The sequence below is a fragment of the Parasteatoda tepidariorum genome, chromosome 3 (genome assembly GCF_982258835.1).
Source record: "Parasteatoda tepidariorum strain Cologne lab strain chromosome 3, Ptep-v5.0, whole genome shotgun sequence".
NCBI lineage: Eukaryota > Metazoa > Arthropoda > Arachnida > Araneae > Theridiidae > Parasteatoda > Parasteatoda tepidariorum.
In genome coordinates, this window is record NC_141757.1 from 53,945,058 (window position 1) to 53,966,406 (window position 21,349).

The 21,349-nt window shown below is 27.6% G+C and overlaps 1 protein-coding gene across 1 annotated transcript in view; it reads right to left on the reverse strand.

Moving 5' to 3' along the window:
- Positions 1-21,349, reverse strand: part of Ranbp21 (exportin-5-like protein Ranbp21) — a 53,155-nt gene that overhangs the window by 16,081 nt on the left and 15,725 nt on the right. Inside the window, exons 8-23 of the mRNA XM_087159345.1 lie at positions 20,154-20,236; positions 19,851-19,944; positions 18,176-18,265; positions 17,634-17,756; positions 15,392-15,479; positions 15,171-15,311; positions 14,295-14,398; positions 13,211-13,267; positions 12,499-12,597; positions 10,803-10,931; positions 9,003-9,112; positions 7,340-7,432; positions 4,493-4,592; positions 3,200-3,265; positions 780-898; positions 139-239 (exon numbers count right to left, since the gene is read on the reverse strand). Coding sequence (XP_087015471.1) covers positions 139-239; positions 780-898; positions 3,200-3,265; positions 4,493-4,592; positions 7,340-7,432; positions 9,003-9,112; positions 10,803-10,931; positions 12,499-12,597; positions 13,211-13,267; positions 14,295-14,398; positions 15,171-15,311; positions 15,392-15,479; positions 17,634-17,756; positions 18,176-18,265; positions 19,851-19,944; positions 20,154-20,236 — 1,597 coding nt within the window. The remainder of the gene's footprint in view (positions 1-138; positions 240-779; positions 899-3,199; positions 3,266-4,492; positions 4,593-7,339; positions 7,433-9,002; positions 9,113-10,802; positions 10,932-12,498; positions 12,598-13,210; positions 13,268-14,294; positions 14,399-15,170; positions 15,312-15,391; positions 15,480-17,633; positions 17,757-18,175; positions 18,266-19,850; positions 19,945-20,153; positions 20,237-21,349) is intronic.

Here is a 21,349-nt window from a genome sequence, read left to right on the forward strand (position 1 = left end):
CAATTAACGAATAAAAGTTTGAAAAGAGATAACATCAGAAATATTAGAACAAATGCATTGAAAATTTACAAAAGTTGTAGTTGTAATCTAATATAAAATAATGTTACGAATTAATTAAAAAAAGAAACATATATTTACCAAATATGGCACTCATATCTCTTAAGTCAGCACCTAAAACGGGTAAATAACTTGGATGGATTTTTTGTCGATTCTGGGGATTATAGATAGAATTCAATAATCTAGAAGAAAAAAAAAGACATGAATAATGGTGAAAAAAAACCCCACACATATAACAGCACATTAGAAACGAGCTTGTTCTCAATTTTGGTGATACAAGCTCAAGATCAAGAGACATTTTTTTGAGCCCATATACGTTCAATATAAGCATGTCCAAAATCAATAATAATTATTTGATCCTGTGTTTTAATAAATCTGAAAAAAGGATATAAGACTAAAATTTTCAGAGCTAAAAGAAAGAGAGAGATTAAGACATTTACCTAATAATTTTAAGTTGATTATTCTTAATAACTTTACATATTAATATTTTTTTTATATTAAATAACTGAAACAAGCATGTTTTTGTGCAAGGATCAGTTTGAAGGTAGAAAGAAAGTACATGAAAATTTTTTATCATAAGCCTACTTGAGCACAAAATGCTTTTACTGTTAATAAGATCAACTTACTTCTTATAAATATATATACAGCTATTACATTCCATTAAAAGCAATAATCCAAATAAAATTTCCTTTATTCTTAATAATTATTATTAAAGAACTCACTTTGCTAACTGGAAAACTTGAGGTAACTTGGGAATTAAAAATTCAGCTATAGGACTTCTGTAGTAAATTGAGTTGGTTGATTCACTTAATGGATGAATAAAATTTCCCTTCTTAGCAACCTGAAAAATATTTTAAAGTAATTTTGTTTACAAAAGTCAAATTAGATAAGTATTTTTGCCATAACAACAAGCGAAATGGTAAAAGAAAATGATTCATTCTTAAAATGTAGTTGAAAGAAAGAAAGAGAGAGAAAGTAAGGAAAAAAAGACACTGTGTAACTCAAAAGAATGCAGAATAAGTTTTTCTTTAAAATTTTTGTCTCAATAATCTGTGATAAAAAAAATAATGAAGATCATTCAGAATAGATTTACTGCTTTTACTAATAATGCTACATCATAACAGCAAAAAATAGGCTAAATTAGTTTATCCCCATTACAACAATATTAATCTCTGGGATGGCGAACCAATGGCAAATGATACAATAGTTTGGGTACGCCACCTATCACAAAGTTTGCTATGAAACGTACACGAGTGATCCTTCGTTACGGAGTATTTGGAAGCACGAAGCACGCTAGTTTGTTATTGTAGTTACATTGTGGGCTACAACAGCTAATGACGCATAGCATAATAATCAATTTCGTTGTCACAAATGTATTGTTAAGTTCATGTGTTACATTTAAAATTTTTAACTGTTATTTAATATGGCTAGTTCAGTAAAAAAACAAAAAGTGCAAGATAGTAAGTGTATCAGAGAATTTCCAGCTTGGTGGACTGAGAAATATTGCATGATTAGAACAGGCAACAAAGTAGTGCGTCTTATGCTCTGTAACAGTGGTATGTAGAAGATCGTCTGTAAAACAGCATTTTGAAACAAATCACAAATTCGTTAATCAAAAAAGTGAACCACAGCAAAAGGAATTAATTGCAAGTGCAATGAATGACAGAAATAAACAGTTGACCTCTATGATTAAATATGTTGGCAAAAATTATCATAGAAGTGTGGCAAGTTACTCGGCTGCTGTCATTGCTTGGCATAGTAAACCTTTCCAAGAGGGAGAGTTTCTGAAATAGGCCGGGTTAGAATGCGCGGCCTCATTTTTTGATGATTTTGATACAAAAGATAAGATAATTCAGCACGTCAAAGATACTCTTTTATCTAGAAACACAATAAAAGAAAGAATCTTAAAACTGGCCAAAAATGCGATAGAACAACAAAAAATTGACATTAACCCTGTTCCTTTTATATCACTATGTCTTGACGAAAGTACTAACGTCACTAAATATGCATGTTTAGCTGTTTTTGCTCGATACTCGGTAGTAAATGTCATTAAGGAAGAATTAATTGCGATAATATTATTGCTAACAGCTTCAAAGGGAACAGTTATTTGTACGGCTATTAAAATTTTGCTTGGTGAAAAAGAAATTAGTTTGAAAAAATTTGTTTCAGTAACAATTGGTGATGGTCCAAGCATGGTGGGCAAAAAAAAAGAAAAGGTTTCATAAGCTTTGGAAACATGGAATTCGTTACCAGACACATTTAACTGTTTGAAGAAGCCGGCTCAGGTTTAACCATATTTTCATCCACCTACGCCTGTGAGTCATCAAAGATGAATAACATTAAAGCATTGCTTAGAAACTGTCTGACAGATGACTCCAGTGCAGCATGCATTTTGCTAAAAGTAACATCTTACAACCATAATATAAGTTATTTGTCGTATAATCTGCAATAACAGAAGTCCTACTAATGCTACTTTAATTTGAATTATTTGTATAACATAGCAAAATGTATTTTCTTTTTTTGGTAGTAAATAAAGAGTTTTGAGTTGATAGTATTTAGTATTATTATTTACCCTATAATCATAAAGTCAAAACTACTTGACGGCACATCTATGAAACTATAAAATTTGTATTATTTTTTTATAAAAAATGCCACATAGAACCATAAAGGTTCGTCACCCCTGATTTATCTGGTCTAAACACATTTGAAATTTGATTTTTCTATTTACAAAAACTATTCTTTGAATTCTAAGATTTGAAAGTATTGTTATCATCATCAAAGAATATTTAACACATTGCAGTTACAATCCTCAAAAAATAAAAAAGTAGTTAAAAAAAGTCTGAAGAGATTCAATATCACACAGTAAAAAATGAAATCAGATAAAATAAATAAGTAAAACTTGAGAAAGTGAGGAAAAAGGATAATAGTTAAATAAAAAGCTACACTTCTTAGTTTATTATACGTAACTAAATACATCATCAATGGTTTGAGAAGTAATAAGTTCACAAAAAATTTAATAAAACATGCTTGTATTATAATCTACGAAGTAAGAAATTATTACAAAAATAAGAGTCAGTAATTTTAAAATAAGGAATATCTAATACATGCAATTTACAAATGATTCTTCACATTTTTAACTTACTTCGGGATCTGAAGGGTAAAAGCAGCGTTTAACAGTACTGTAAAATACATTTACACAGAGCTTGATCTATAAATAAAAAAAAGAGGAAAGTTCAATACATAAAATTATTTTTAGTTTATACAGATATTACTCAACTAATTTGTCAATTAAAAACTTTATACTTACTTTTTATATTACCCATAAAAATTCCCCAAATAATACAAAAATAATAACTCATCCTTTACTCATAAAAATAAAATTACAACTTTTAGTAGAATGCTGATAATCAAAACCAGATGGGCTGATTTCAATAAAACCAGATCTGGAGATAAAAAAAAATCTGGATAGTTAAAAAAAAAGTTATGGCTAAATAGCGTGTGTATTCAAGCACGCGTTTCAAAAGCGAATGAAACTAGAAAACCCTAAATGAACAGTTGTGCAAGAAAATTGCAAAAATAATAGCGTAATGTTAGAGATAAAATTACACTTAATGCATTTCTTATTGAAAACTCAGTTCGGCAGCAGACTTGGCGATAATTTAGAGATTGGCGATGCTTGTCCACAAAATGATAGTTTTGGAACATTTGAGTTATGAAGCATAGGACTAATATTCACAGAGTTATATGAGAATTGATTTTTTAACCAATTTTTATAAACCGCTAAAATTTATGCTAAGTACTGGTACAAGCATAAATTTTGAATCATCTATGAATGTAGGTTGTGTTATCGAATTTACTGCTCTAGTATGCAGAGTTAAAGATGCTTGAGAATGGTCACTTTATTTGCAAGATTGGTATATAATAAATTCTTGTCTGGTCTTTGTTAGAGACCGGGACTAATTTTATTTTATAAACGTCATTTAACACATGACCTAATTTTGAGTTTACAATTATCAATGTTAAACTTTGAAGCTTTGTGAGTTTGAACCTAATCCAGAAGACAAAGTTAACTCTTGGATTAAGTATTGGGACAAACTAGCCTTTGTGGAGGACTTTTTGATGTAACCAACCAATGTTTGCATTACATAGAGAGGAAAACCATGAAAGCCTCCCACAGTTACTTTGATAGAAAGGGCATTCTAAGCCAAGAAAACTTCAAAGACTTTGGCAACCTTAAAAAAAAAAGAATTTAAGTAAAAGAAAATTTTGTGACACTGCTATAGCTCTGTAACACTTTTATACATTTCATGCCTCTGCCTGACATTTAAAAGTAATATATTGAGCATGTATTAGCTCTTTGGCATGTTTTTTGTCACCCTGTATTTACCAAAATTAATCAATTTCATTTAATGTTAGATGCTAAAGACACACATACATCACTTGCTTGTTTTGATAAACACTGTTCTTCAGGTTTATCATTAAAAGGAACATCAATACCCAATATAGATATGAAGTTTTCAACAGATGACAGAGCTCTGAAAATAACATATGACATAAGAAACTTATATAGATTAAATAATATGGCATTTAATAAACCTCACAAATTGTTTAAAAACTTTCATTTGAGAAAAACTATTTTTTTATTGTTTCATTCTTTGCTTCCGAAATTAAAAACAAACCATTAAGTTTCTTTAAAGCATTCAAAAAAATTTGTGTCTCATGTAACTGACAAACTTCAAGTTTAATTATAATGATAGAACTGTTTTAAAACTATAAAAATCTAAAGTATAAGGAAACTAAATTTAAATCTGGGTATAACACATAGCAAACGTAAGTCAATTTATGAAGTCAAACAAAAACATCACACTATATTTATATTTTCTGTATTTAATTCAAGCATACATTAAAAAAGCGTATGACAAAAACATATCTACAGTGAAGCCTTCATCAAACAAACACCCTCAAAACCGAGAAAATTATAATTTGTATTGCCTTATATACACATTGAATAAACAGATAAGTGCAAATTTCAAATACAGTTTACAATATTATTGGTGCTCGGTGGCTGAAATATACCGCTTTGTGCTCTCGTGACACAAGTCCGAGGTTCTATCCTCAAAACCGCAAGGCTGACTGATTCAGTGGGTTGATAAAACGAGTACCAGGCAGGCGTGGGGACTAAACACTGGGGGTTCTACATTCGGTTGATCACCTAACAGGAACATCTGCTCCTATACCTCAGAGCCCAAGATCAAGAAATTTGGGATGGCCACAATAAGCCTTGGTCCTCCTACGTTTGTCATGCAACTGAGTTTAGTTTATAATTTTGTCTTAAAAAACTTTATTCAAAGTAAAAAAAGAGAGGTAGTTTTATAGTATGAACATTGTAATTTAAGAAAACTAAGTTGACCTTTTGTAACTGGAAGCTTTTTATGCAATCTTATGCAACTAAAAATTTATAATTTATTACGAACATAACTATATCAAGAAAATGGTAACTAAGCCAAATTATGATGCATTCTGTCTCACATGAAATTTAACTATCTTAAAAATTACATTCAGTAAAGCTGATTTTCATATGGCATAAAAAAATGAGAAACATTTTATATAATATGAGGGTCAGAAGGAAAAAATTGATAATTTTGGGTAGTTTTTTGTTATATTTCAGTGTAATCTCTTTTTAGCTTACCACATTTTCCCCAACGTTTCTTCAGCTAGCAGACTTCTGAAAATCTACTTTTTAACCATCTAAAAAGTAGAATTTCAGAAGGTCCTCAAAATAGGAAATCCGTTTGGGTTAAGGCCTCTTCTGTTAACGCAAATCGTATTTCTGAGAAAATTTTTTTTGTGTGTGCGTGGAACCAAATAAAGTTACTGTGACTCAAATCTGGTGGTGAGTATTGTAATATCTCTGCCATTACAAATGTGCTGGTGTGCACTTTAGTGAATTTTTAATGAGAGCAGACAAGGCACCCATTTCAAAAAGCCTTTTTACACCAAATTTTTTTGCAAAATTTAATTTATTTCCTTGTGATACGTCTGTGACCTCCACTATTTTGTGCTCTTTGATTTGTTGGTCACTCAAAATCATTTCCTGGATTCTATCTCTGCCATGGATGTCTCAAAAGATGTTCCTCATTTGCGGATGTATGCTACAATGATACTCATTTACTAAATTCTAAAATAGCTGCTAGCACAGGAGCAGATTTAGCATGAGCTTCATCCAACTTAGTTGTGATCATTTTGAGTTTCAAACATTTAAAATAAAAGTGTTTAATAACCGCACATAGCTCCCTTTTCCCCCTGTTTCAGCTTCCATAAACTGTTGTTTGTTTTTTCAATCAATTATGACAATGAAACACTGTGACAGATAAAGTTGTAACTTTCATATCAATCTAGAAAGGAATGGCAGTTTCTAAAAGCAAACCTTTTTTTAATACTAAGACCCTTTCGCGCTGACTGTCACATATACATGGCAGCAAGAAACGCACTCACTTCCCGGCCAACACGCCGGCGCGCCAGAACGTTTTGTCGTTCAATCCCGGCCGCAACTCATTTGCGCCAGTGTACTGGAATGCTTTAAAAAATAAAATTTCTTCCAGAAGATGGCATTGTATGTCTATATGGTTTCAGATACATGTAGATTTGACATTCTACTCAAAATGAGAGTAGTGTGACTCACATACAAGTGGTTTTTAGGGGTAAGAAATGGAGGAGAAAGAAATGTTTTATGACAGCTCTTTAAATTCACACGTTGTATTTGTTTACAGTAAGCAGGGGAGTTTTTTTTCCCCCAGCTACAGCGTTGGGTATTTTGATTTGCGGTCTAGCTTTTAGTGTAATGTTAGTGTTTTAAAATTTTTCATACGAAAAAAGAATTTTAAGTCATATATTTTGTTTTCAGATATATAATGTTAAAAGTTATTAAATTGGTAAGTACATAATGAAAATAAAATGCGTAAAACATATATTTAAAGAAGAAATAACTTAAGCAAATAAAGTATCTATAGAAATATATATAAAGCATATGTCATTTAAATACTCTACAGAACATTATTAAACAACACGTTGATATTTCGGTAATTTCATGGTTTTAGGGTTAACAGCAAAAATCCCTCCAGCCCTGGACAGACATTCGCGAGAGAGACTGCCAGCCTCAACGATAAGCACGCGTTTGCGCTTCCCTCTGCGAAAGGGTTAAGATTTTCTAAGGACTTATTGAAAGATCCTCTTATGTTATATACACTTCACAGTTATAAATGTAGCAATAAGTTTCACTTACGTTTGAACTTCATTGGACATCCACAACAAACCAAAGAAACTTAAAATATCTTGTAAAAAGTATGATTGTTTATCATAATCACTAAATTCATTGCTAAAAAAAAAGAAAACAAATTTAAATTGAGTTATATTATAAAAAATAAATTAAAACCCTCAATTTTTAGTAAAATTTTTAGTTAATATATTCTATCTATCATGTTTTCTAAATTAAATATAACAACACTAAAAAGTTATTTAATAGGACATACTTGATAAATCAAATTTTACATGTAATCATTAAAGTAATCGTTTTTGAAATGCAATTATCATCAGAGTTCATACTTAATTTTAGAAATATAATTACCTGACCTCCTCAGGTATTTTAGAAAAATTTCAATAAAAATTCTGAAATAATTTTATCTATATTTAGAAATTATTTTTTCAATAAAAATTCAGAAATTATTTTATCTATATTTAGAAATTATTTTTTCAATAAAAATTCAGAAATTATTTTATCTGATTTCGTTTATTTGTTATGTCAAATATTAGAATTTGTGATAAAAAAATATCGTTGAATAAGGATGGAAGCATGAAAAAGTTTTACTAAAATATGAAAATTTTACAACTAATAATTATAATAGATGTTATAATTATTTAACTGGAATATCAATAATGGATTATTACTGACAATTTTAAGAGTGGTTATTTGCCAGATGTGATGAACTTACCAGGTTTTTGTAAAAAATGCAACTTTCCCTGATTATTCCCTGCATATTAGAGTCAAAATAAAATTCTCTGACAATTCCATTTATTGTCTGTTCTCCCTGACCCATGGGAGCTCTGTTATCACTAGATACATTATTTATTCCTAAAAACAACATTATTTATCACAACGTTCTTTGCGAGACGGGTTTTTTAGCGGTTTGTCTTTTGAAACATGCAGAATGATGATGAGGACTTATCATATATACATATTTACTTTAGGTTTTGGATTATTGTGCTCAATATTTACAAATATACAAATTTCGGAATCAAATAAAAGCACAGTTCTGCTTCTATTTCTGGAGTCCCACTGCTCCCTTCGCCTTCAACTACACTCTATCAGAATCATGTCCATAATCGTCTCACCCTTTCACAAGAGAGTCTATCTTTTTTTAAAACCTTTTCCTCCCACACAAATAAGGGAACGACATTTCCCGTGTTCACACCAGCTGACCTTCAGGTCAGAGGTCATTCAGATGCCTGGGAGTGGAATCAGAATCCTGACACAATTCTTAAAATGTTGGTATCTAATTAGTCAAATCTGGCTCAGAGAACACTCATATTTACTAAACATCCTATTTATATAAATGGTAAATAATCTAATTTTTGTCTACATTTTGGCAAAAATAGTTACTTTTTCTCTAAAATAATAAATTTAGTTGCTGAGAGCAAACCTGATTGCTCATAACATATATTTATCAAGTACTATTCCATAAAATATTTAAGCATATTTATTAGATAACATTAGCTATGCACAATTTCATTACAACTTTGCATTAAAAATAAAATAACACATTGAAATTCCAACATTAATGAATTAATTTGTCACAGTAGATTAAAAAAAGTTTCCGGCAACAACTAAGTAACTTTACTGCGAAAATCTGCTTGTTAAATATATGATTACATTATCAAAAATAACTTACCTAAGAATCATAATGGTTTCACAGAAAGCAACTTTATCAGGAATACTAAGGAATCCAGACTGGCTTCCATTAATGTTACAGATTTGTTTGAATATATGCTCAAAATAAGGCTGAAAAAAATATAATTATTTTCTAAAAAGAACCTTAATTTAAAATCTGAAGTAGAATACTTTAAAGCTGAAGAATTTAATAAGAAAACCTAATTGCGAAATTTCTGCTCACTAGCTTTTCACCGGTGACCAAATACTTAGAGCAGGCAAGTATATTTTGACTCGTAAAATAGCGTGTTCAAACTACCATATTGTCCCCACAGTTTGCAGTGGATAAATATTAAAGATGGTGATGTTTCAGAATTTAAGACGCATGCAAAGATATTCATCACAAAAAGACTGAAACCGTTGTCATCATATGTTTTAACATATGGTGATAAAAAAATCTTGAATTTGGGATAGTGATTAAAACATTTCTAATTAAACGTTCATGGGATTTAACCCAAATCTCTTTAATGAATAAATGGATGTTGTGTTATTAGATTGAACAGAATTTAATTCATATTCACTTCATTAATATGGCCTCAGATACTGGAGAAGTTTATTAGTGAAAAGCTTTCAGGAAGTTTTCTGAATTTGGCAACAGTTTTTGAAAAAATAAGGTTATGTACTTAAGTTGCTTGTTTTTATATTTTAATATAATTGATTATAGTTTAGATTAGGGCTGTAGCAGAAAATATCTTAGTCTTTCTCAGAAAATGTCTTTCTTAGTATAACATACCCCATTTATTATCATCAAGAAATTTTAAATCAATTGTTTGCATTTTATAACAAAGTAACACAAATAAGATATTATAATTAGTAACACACAATAAATGGTGATTTAATGTTATGGAAAAAAGTGAAACATTTCAAATATTTAAACAGCAGTTATTTTCAATAAAAGAACACAGAAACCAATTTTGATACAAAATTACTAACATTCCTAACATTTGTGAACAAATTTATCAGATTTGTAATGTTCCGTATAGCAACAAATTAAAAAACGTCCATCGATTGATGTTACTTGTCAAACTTCAGGGTTTTGATTACTCTTAAGAGTTTTGTTTATAAAACTTCCAATAGTTCGGCTGCGATTTGTAAGGGGACAAAACTTTCGGAATGAATGTCATAAGTAAAAAATTAACATATATTTTCTTTTCCAAGTAATTTTTAATAGTTAATATTAACATTAAATGGTTGACTTCAATGATATGTAAATTAGATAGCAGGATTTTATTTCTTCAATAACCTCTCAATTTCACAACTGTGACAAAAGTGATAATAAATTGGTCTTAGTTGTGTAGCCTCTCCTGCGATGAACTGTGTATCCTGAATCTAATGTAAAGCCAAGCCTTGTGTGCAATGAAATATTCTTCATACTTGAGGCTATTATATAGCTATGTTCTTTATCAAGTTCTAGTTCTCAGTTTTCCACTAATTTACCCTGGGCAGCGAACCTGTAACAAAGCTTGTTTACTTCTGCTATTTCCTGTCTGCTTAATTCTATGCGTAGTAAGTCACAGATTGCAGCTCAAGCTTTGACAAATGAGACAACATACTCATTGGAATAAAGTGCACTATTATTTTTTAAATCAAATGCATCAAATCTTGTTAATAAATATTTTCAAAATAGTAAAAAAAAAAAGAGATGCATAGCTTAAAATAGACAAATAAAATAACTAAAATTAAATAAATAAAGTGATAATTTTTAACTTAAAATTATCAATTTCTTTATTGAAGCTTACAAAATATTTTAAAATATACTCACAAACAATAATTTGGGATGATTACTACTTAACTTAATAAGTATAAACGCACAATGTCTTCTCAATTCCTTGTATTCACCATGTTCATCAGTAAGATTATTATTATTACAATAAGCAAAATTTCCAAATATCTGGAATTTGGAAAAAAAAAAAGATAAATTGTTTGGTTATGAATATATCTAAAAAATTCAAACAAAAATAAAAATTGTCAAGAGATAATATTTTATAGAATGAAATTTTAAAACAATTGAGCCAGAATTAACCACAAAATTACAATCATTATATAAGGTAAACATTAAGAAAAAATTATTGCTCTTATGCACTTGCAGAAAAGATTGAAAAAAAAAAAAAAAAACTCCATGACAAGTTAAGCTTAATTTTCTTTATGAAGTTGCACATTACTTCCTTCAAATCCCTGAGGTTCATCTAAACATAAGGAATACAAGCTTTTTTTGCTACAGTTTGGTGCAGACAAGAATTGTAGCAATTAAAAACATTCTCACAGTAATGTCAGAGTGTTTCAGGGTGGAATAAACTATCATGTGGATCTTTTAAGTGTAACTAATAATGCAAATGTTGTAATGCACAAATTGTTATTCACAAAGCAAAAATCATTTTATTCTACTACATTATTCCTTTCATTTACTTTTTGTTGAACAAGTTACTTACTGTCAAAGTTAAATTAATTATTATTTATTCTATTATTACAACTAACACATATACAAATAATAAAATTTAGACAATAATTAGAATTGTATTTTAGCTTTTAAAATTAACTATGGTAATGTATTGTGTATAATGTGTGTATAATGTTCCTTATAAATAATTATTTTCAATATAAAATTAAATTACAGTAACAGGTGCATTCAGGTTAAATATTCTCTTTTAGCTGACATAATAATACAGTTTATTTAAATATGTAAGCAAATAATTTATAATACATTCCTAATTGATTTTTATAAACTTTATGTTTAAAAATATTTTTCTGATAAAAAAATTGAAACTGTCTAGCTTAAACGATACAACATATATTTTAATCAGCTATATGTAGCTTAATAAGGTTTTACAATTATTTCAAATTTTGTTGGAAACAAAATTTTTGTAACAGTGCTAAAAATTAATCCTTTAATTAAATTTAATAAAAATTTTGTTCACTTTACATCTAATTAAATATTTATCAATGTAGATTTTGTCTTCATTAAAAAATTGCTTTTCACTATCAATGCATTTGAAATGATAAAAGTACAAATCTTTTTCAATTTGAGTGAACATTAATGGCAACTAAAAAGGTATAAGTGCGTTGCAAATCACGAATTATTGTCATAATTACTTAAAGGTAATTTTCAGGGTAAACCTTTATAGCACTACTATTCGTAATACTTCTAAAATTGATTTGATCTCATAAACTTATTTAAAAAACTACCGTAAAATTGATCTCCTAAACTTATTTAAGATTTTTAAATTTTAACACTGTAACTTATTCTTGTAGAAAAAAAAAATCTTGAAAATTTCTATTTTTTTTTGCCAGCTACAATAATACTTAACAAAGAAAGCATTAAAAGAATCAATGTTGAGGAACTTTGTGATATGTCAAAAACCGGGGAAATAATATTTAAAACAGAGCCCTATATAAACAAATTATTAAAAAAAAAAAAAAACTCACTTATTATTTATCATTACATAAACAACATTGTTTACCTTTTCCAAGATTTTAATGCAAAGATCAGGCTCGGAAGATGCAGTGAAGATAAATAAACAGGATATACAAGATAATGCATATGAAACAATAACTGGATCCTGAAATTGAAAATATAAAAGTACTATTTCAAATATACGTTGCTATAATACATAATTAAAATTGAATAAAATCTTATAAAAAAAAAGTAAGTCCATTAAAATAGTCATATACAATTGTGTAGAGCATTATTGCATAGAAATGCTAAGACGTTACCATGATTGGTTTCATCTAATAAATCTTGTATAAATAAAATAGAGTTACTAGAAAAGGCAAGACTAAGTTGATTGAAACATAGGCAATGATTAAAATGTGAAATGTAGCAAATGTTGTATCAGAGAGGAGGTTCCCCAAACAACAAATGAAGATGAATTAATGGATTATGTCCTGTTTGTAGATGGGTTAGTTTGACATGCTCAGGGCAAGTAAAAAATATGTAAAAATTGAAAACTTTTAATATTTATTTTTAAACACATTTCAGGGTTATTTCTACTCATTCGTCAAAATTTAAGCACGGTAAATGATTACTATTATTTTATTTATATTAAACACATGCTTGACTAACATTTGATTTTTTTCCCATTAAGCTTAAATTCAAAGATATGTTAAAAAATGTGATTGATATTACAAGTATTTTCAAAATTTTAGAAAAAAAAAAAAAAAAAAAAAACTTACATTGCTATCGAAATCTAGAAGCTTTTGAAGAAGTATGGCTCCCTCCAGAGAAACTTTCTACAAACAATAAACTTTTCATTAGTACAAAAAAACAAAAGTACATAATCATAATCACAGTCAGAACATAAAAATATTAAAAAAACAAACAAACAAAGAAAATAGAATAAAAAGTAACTTATGTGGCATTACTAGTGAATGGAACTTATTTTAATTGTCAAATAGTGGTTATGATTTAAAGGGTGGTTTGCAAAAATAGTACAGTTAATACTAAATACTAGGCTACTCAAAAACATTGAGATAAATAAGGCACATAATAAGGATTGTAAATAGAATAGGAACCCACGACTAGAAATGTCCTTTCCTGTATCCAGCTGAGCAGTGCTCTGAAGCCGATTACTGTAATGTTACTGTGTATTTCAATAGAACTGGGTGGGCGCAGCTAGGTGTCATCCCTCACCTGATTAATCAAACTTTTATTTCTTTCTGTGGGTATCTTTCAAAGATAGAATGTATCACAAGTATGTAGGGTTTCCCCCCTTTTTTTTAATTAAAAATTAACTTGCACACATTTTGTTTAAAAATATAATGTATCCATATATGATATATAATATATTGATATCCCTCAAAAAATATACATCAATGAACCTAGTATATTCATACAATAAGTTGAAAGTATTTTATCCCTACAATAGTTGTATTAATTTTACTATCTTAATAAATGTGAAACAAAAATGGAATTTTTTATGGAAGAACTTCATATTAACACAATTAAAAGTCACACAGTTTTAGTCATTGAAATAAGCGTACTGATAGCAATGAAAATTATAAATCTTTGTTTCCTTTTCTTAAAATATTATTCAAATTTCATTTTTACTTATCAGACAAACTGGTACACATCAATCTGAAGCAGCATAGACTTCAAGTTACAGTTGAGGGTTGAATTCGGAATTTTCCCAATGATATATCAGTGCCTTAACTACTAAACCATTGCAGCTCATTTAATTAAATGGTGTCTAAACAGACATTGTGACCCAATATAAAAAATTCTTTAAAATTAAAATGAAAAAAAAAAAAAAAAACTTACAGGCAAAACAATTGTGTCACCAGAATGAAGATATTTTGATAAAACACTACAGACAGAGTCCAAATAAAAGACAAGTGCTTTCCAACATGCATGAGGACTTTCAGCTAAAATTATTATAAAATGATACACTCAAGTTAGCCAACATTAAATATTCAAAGTTAATAAACATTGACATTTAAAATATTAGTGAAAGATAAAAAAAAAAGTTAAAATGATTCACAAAGTAATAATGTTCAATATAAATAATAACTATATATTACTGTCACACAAAATTAGGTAAAAAATAATCCAGTGCACAATAAAGTGTAAATTAACTCTTGAGCAAACAGTTTTATGATCATGAGAAATAGAGTTAAAGATTTAAAAAATGATATTCAGATCTAAAACATCATTTTAATTGCAGTTGTAGATAAAAATCAGGATAATTATAAAAGAAAATAAACATTTAAATTTAATTAACATAAAATTTTATTATTTTTTGTATAAAACATCGAAAAGCGTTAAACAATTAGAAATGCTTCTTTTTAATTTATGCATAACATTTAGTGAATAAAGACATTTCAGATAAACAAATAAAATGCTTTTATAAATGAAACCAAGTACTGAATAACCATTTCTTGATGAGAAAACATTTTATTTACTACTCAACTGAATATTAAAGATGATATTTTTCAAAAAAGAAAACTAATAGTTTTAATTAACTCTGAAAATAAATAAATTAAAAAAAACAAACAAAACAAATCAAATATTAAATAGTACTTTAAATGAAAATAAATCATATATAAATAATTTAAATTAAAACACATAAGCAAATAGATTTTGCACAAAATGTAAATTTTCCAGAAAATTAAAATTATATTATACATAATTTCATACCAAGAACATTAGAATCAATAAATGAAATCCAATTTCCTTCAGATAACAACTGGTGAAGCAAAGTCTTTGCGAAATTGAAAGAAATTTCCGTTTGCAATCTAGTTATCTCTCTAGTAATGTCATTTACAAATTGACGGAATTCTATAGGAAAAGGAAAACATATGTCACAGGGCAGTAAATTTATAAATTTAAAAACTGAAATAACAATAGAATTTTCTTACTAATACTAAAATTATGAATGTCATCCTCATCTTCAATTTCCAAAGCTAATTTTAATGATGTAGAGTCAGCTTTAGGTAGATAATCAACCTAGAAAAAAAATACATTTCTTTATTTTCAGTGTATAAATGTTTTAAAGTCATAATAATTAAAATGAATTATTAAAATCGTGTCCCCTCCAAATTCAAGAGCCATTTCATTATAATGATTAAAAAAAAAAAATTTCTGTTTCATTGATATAATGTTATTTCACTTGATGCAGCATTGATTATATAAAATTAAACATATAGAATGAAACTTAATACGATAATTAGTAAATTTAATGTAAATCTCCTTATTTAAATACACTAAAAATATGGCAACTGATTTGATGCAAACATTCTTGTTTAATTCTTTTCTAACAGTTTCGTACAATATCATCTTGCTATTTTTGAAATCAGGGCAACACAGAGCCTCCCTGACAGTTATATGCAAGAAATATATATACATATATATAGTAATATACAATATATACAGTAATATACGATATATACAGTAATATACAATATATACAGTACTGTACAATATATATAGTAATATACAATATATATAGTAATATACGATATATACAGTAATGTACAATAAATTTACAGTATCGATTACTCTAAAAAGCACACGACATCATCAGCATAAAATCATAAATATATAAGACATAACAATACGCCTAATAACATTTCTAAATTACTTTTATATTTTTATTTTTGCCTGAAAATTGCATACTTTCTTTTTCTGTAATTGATAGATCCTAATTTAATTATCTTTAATTAGTTGAAAAACGTTAATACTGAACAACAAATAAAATTGCACATTCAATTCTTGATCAAAAGTTTTTTTAACCCTCCTTCATAACTAATAACATCTTTACAAAATAGCATGAAAAAATAATAAATAGCATGAAAAAAGTCATGCAATTATTTAGCTGGTTCTTTTACAAATTTCTTTGTTTTAACACAGCCTAATTTTGTCATTTAAAATATCAATTTAGTACCCTCATGCTAAAATGTCCATCTTTGTTTCCACCACACAGATTGTTATAATTAGCAAGGATTAATTGAATTCGACACATTTTAATATAAATGGTACACCTTCCAAAGAAGTCTGAGTTTAATGCACCTTGATATGCATAAGCAGCAATAAGCACATTATATTTGTTATGGCTGAGATTCTATCACTGGTGCAAAAAGGAACTGATGATTCAAGTTGTTTGATTGTAGTGAAAATCATATGGTGTACTCACAATGGACATTGAAAAATAAAATTCGGAAAATGGGATAGAGGCCTTGTCGTACTTGGCGTGCCTTGTATGCTGAAAGTGGCACCATTAAAATACAAAAAGGCAAAAATATTGAATAAAAGAAAAAAATGTAATGGAGAAAAACACAATTTATTTATAAAAATTGAATATTTTTTGCACGTTAATAATAATATTCAAAATTTAAAAAACTTGAAAATATTCAAATTGTCAGATATACAAATTTTTACCTCTACTTTCTAAACTATGTAGTTTTTCATGACAAAATACAAAATAAATTAAATAGTTCTTGAGGAATGGAATTTTAATACAACTGTTTATAAATTTTACTACTCAAAGACTATTTGATCAAGATTTTTTTCCTCTCTCAATTTATTGTTTTGTCATTTAAAATTAAATAACTTTAAATAGAGTAAAAATTTGTATACTTTACAATTCAAATTTTTTTTAATGTTTTTAAATATAATAATAAAAAAATATAAATGGTAATTAAAAATAATTTTTTACAAGGAATCATTATTAGATAAACGAATTTTACAATTGTGTGCAAACATTTTTTGATTCACTAAAAATTTTTCTCATAAAGTGAAGTACACAAAAAGTAAACTTAGCCTGAAAATGGTCAAAATTTTCAACCATTCTGATGACTGAACTATTGGGATTATATTTTCCAGATTGTACCCATTAGAGCATTCTTGTGTATGTTTCTTTGACTTATCATTGTCTACATGAATTAATTCGCATGTTTGAAGTCACTCTTTTGAACTATTAAGTTTATCACTTGGTTCTAGAAAACCCAATTATAAGAGCACAAGTTATTCTGGGTGATATTTTTTCTTTTGCCCACTGTACATACTAATACAGGTAACTAACACAGGTACAGTGAAAATAGGTTTTTACAACCACTGAAATGAAATAGATACCAAATATGTTAAGGAATTTCATAATATTACCATTAAAAGTTTTTCAATTCCCATTTTCAAAATAGAAGGTATAATTTCAGTTACAGCTGATGTAGTTGAGAAAAAGGAGTCCCGTAGAAGGTGGAAAAGCATATTCTGCCCATCCAAACTAATCTAATGAAGAAATTATGAAAATTATTGATAACATTCAACACGAATTGATAACAATAAATAAATAACATTGAATATTAAACACAATTGCCTCCTTTGTTCAAAAATAAACTAATTTAATGAATATATTTCAAGGTTTTTAAAATTATAAAAACCCAATAAATAAATTTAAAAAAAATTTAAATCAACTTTATTTTATATAGATAAAATAATATTTTTATACTTTTGATTATATTTTTATACAACACAGTTATTATTGATTTACTAGCAGAAATACATAACAAGAGACATGCAAATTGCATGATTGCAAATTTTAAAAGTTATAAAAAAAATTAGCAGACAATTTTGTTTAATTTCTAATGTTGAGGTTAATCAATTTAATTTTTATACAGTCATTAATCATAATTGTAATATAAACTTACAATGCTTGAATGTTTACTGAACAATAACGCACAGTTAACTAGAGCTCCAAAATTCTTATGATTCCAAGGCTGAACTGGCAATTCCTTTTGCTTTAAAAAAATGAACATAAAAAAGTTCAAAATTTATACAATTAAATACAAACATGACAAAATCATATATATTAACATTTATTTTAATAAATTTATTATAGATTTATTTCATCTTGATTTCAAAATAATAAAAATAATAATAATATAAAAATGTATGAACTGAACAATTTAGATGCATTTATTTTTAAATAGTTCTTTAACAATGTTTTGGAACATAGAATAAAAGCACAGACAGAATAAAGCACAATGCATTGCATCTCTATTATTATTTGTTAAGACATAAGTATTTGGTCAAAATAAATTTAACCATACAACTTTCAAATTAAAGCAACACATAATATTTTAAAAACTATTTGACTACAAATAGAAATTAGTGAACGAAATGGGTTACAGGTGGAATAGAGCAAAACTCTCTACCTATGGCAACACTTTCCATGTTTTCACCTTTAGTGGAGAGTCACAGAAGAAGAAAGTATGATAGTTTTCTCTTGATTTTCAAATAGATTAAAATATTGTAAGTTATAAAACTATATGGAACTGAAAACTACATTAAACATAGTTCTAAAAGAAAGCATCATGGAAATTTTAAAAAAGATGTGTTTCATATGGCTTTATTAGGAATTCAATCCAGAAAATTTGACAGCTCACTGCATCACAAAGGAGCAGAAAAATAACAAAGAAACAATTCAATAATTTAGTTAAAGTGAACAAAAAAAAAAAAAAACAAACATTTGAATCAATATACATTTCAACAATATAAAATTTTAAACACTAACATGAAAAAGGTAAAGTTAGTGACATTTCATGAGAGTTCTTGCGTCCCCATACAATTCAGTGACATTCCCACTTTTCAGGGAGTTCCTATCTAGTCCCTTGCACAGCAAGCGGTGATCAATGAAAAAAGATTTTTAACAATTAAATACGAAAAAAAGAAAAGGAAAAATATTGTAGTACATTCCTATACAACTGAAAAGAGAAGGAGAGGGAAGGGAGACGGGCTAAAGACATGGAACCAGTCTTCTTCCCAGATGGTGTATTTGAGCAATGTGATCACCTATACTGGATGTTCCAAAAATGTCTGATCATTCAAAAAACAAATTAAAAAAAGGCAGAATAAGACAAAAATGTACAGTTTGCTGCATTCAGCTTAGAAAACCATGATTTTATTTACACTGAGTATCAATATTAGTTACATTAATCATTAGCAGATGGTGTTGCTAACTGTGGGTGAAATTGCAGCAACTGGAAAAATATAATACATCACTTGGAATTCAGAATAAAACATTTTATAATTTATCCAGTCAGTAATGCCAGCTGCTGACAAACTTCGTATTTGATTTTGAAACTCGATGGCAGTAAATTTCTAGCTGCCATAGGGGAATGTAATGTAACATTCATTTTTCCTTTCATTAATTGAATTTTGAAATCACCGAACCCCCCAATAACAGAAATATACCATAACAGAAAGAGTAAAACTGCAGCTGAAAAAAAAGAAAAAAAAAGAAAAAGGTTACAAGAGAGTTTAAAAATAAATTAAAATTTATTTGATATAATTCATAAGTTAATAATATATATATGTACTTACTTTGAAGTAAATCAGAACTTGTATTAAACTGAGGAAGATTTTACTAAGAAGTTTAAGAAAATTGTGCTTTTGTTCTTGCAGTGGGTCATATGCACTAGAAAATAAACAAATTAAAATTGAAGAGTGAAATCAAATCTCAAAAATTTATGAAAAAGATGAACATTTAAAATTAGCAAAAATTATAGCTGAATAAATGCTCCTTAGGGTAATAAAAGAGAAATATAATTACCCTGTACATATTTAATGAAAGATTAAAATAAATATAAAAATGTCTAAATATTTTAAAAGCTTTAATTTCCATACCAAGTCAAAAAAGTTGCAGTTGATTGAAAAAAAATATCTACATCAAATATAGCTTGCAATTCTTGCTTATCATTTGGAGTCATCTAGAGTATAAAATAAGTCACAATTTGAGAATTTTGATAACATGACAACAATGTTAAAATGACATAAAAAGAAAAAATAAACAATCTGAATTGAAAATCATGTTATTTTAATTCATGATAGTATTGGAAAAAGGTTTAAAAAATTTAGCACTAATTCAGCATAGTGCTGAATTGGTAAAAAATTTTAAACATATTAACCAAGAAACTTTTTCCAACATGCCTAGAAAAATAAATATCATAAAAGGAAATAAAATGCATGTTAAAATAAAACCACTTTATTCACAAAAAAAAAAAAAAAAAAAAAAAAAAATCATTTCCTTTGTAACATTATTTAAAAAGAAATGTGAAGCAGAATTAAAATTTATATTAATTTGCAATAATAGTGTGATCCACATTCTCATGCAAGACTTTAATAATAATATGACTCACTCCCAAACATTGTTTCACTATGTAATTAACTGAAAGAAGTTGAATTGTTCTTTATCAAAGCATGCAGGTCTAATAATGTACAAGACCATCTGACGGAGATATGGCCTTAAATGTAACATCATTAAATCTTGTTACAAAAATAAAATGTTTACTTTTTAGGTATTCAGTTGTTGCATTCAAAAATATTTTTTATTGCGCGGTCACTTGAATGATTCCTATGTTATTTCAGAAAAGTGTTTTTATACTGCCGTAACAAAAAAAGAAAATAATTACAGTGATCACAATGTTCAGGTGGCATAACGAAAAAGCATATATTTTCTTACAAGAGGTCACCAGCTTAAAATCATTGTCGAGGTATTTTTGTTGCTCCCTATTTTGAACTTGACCCTCAATTTACAGCATTTTTTATTAGTTTATTTATTACTTTTTAAACTTTTGTATTTTTGATTTTTTGAAGCAGGCAATACAATGTTTGCTAGTGATAATGAAAACTATCTACTTCATAATACATAAAGAGTAATTGCGACAATCAGCACACATTCTAAATTTTTTGCTAAAATATCTGTAGCATGTATCTGTTTAAAATCAAAAAAATTTTTTAAAAAGCATTTTAAAATTATGTTGATCCTAATTTATACACATTTCTTCCTCTGAGCAATTCTGAAGAAAAATGTTTAACAAAAT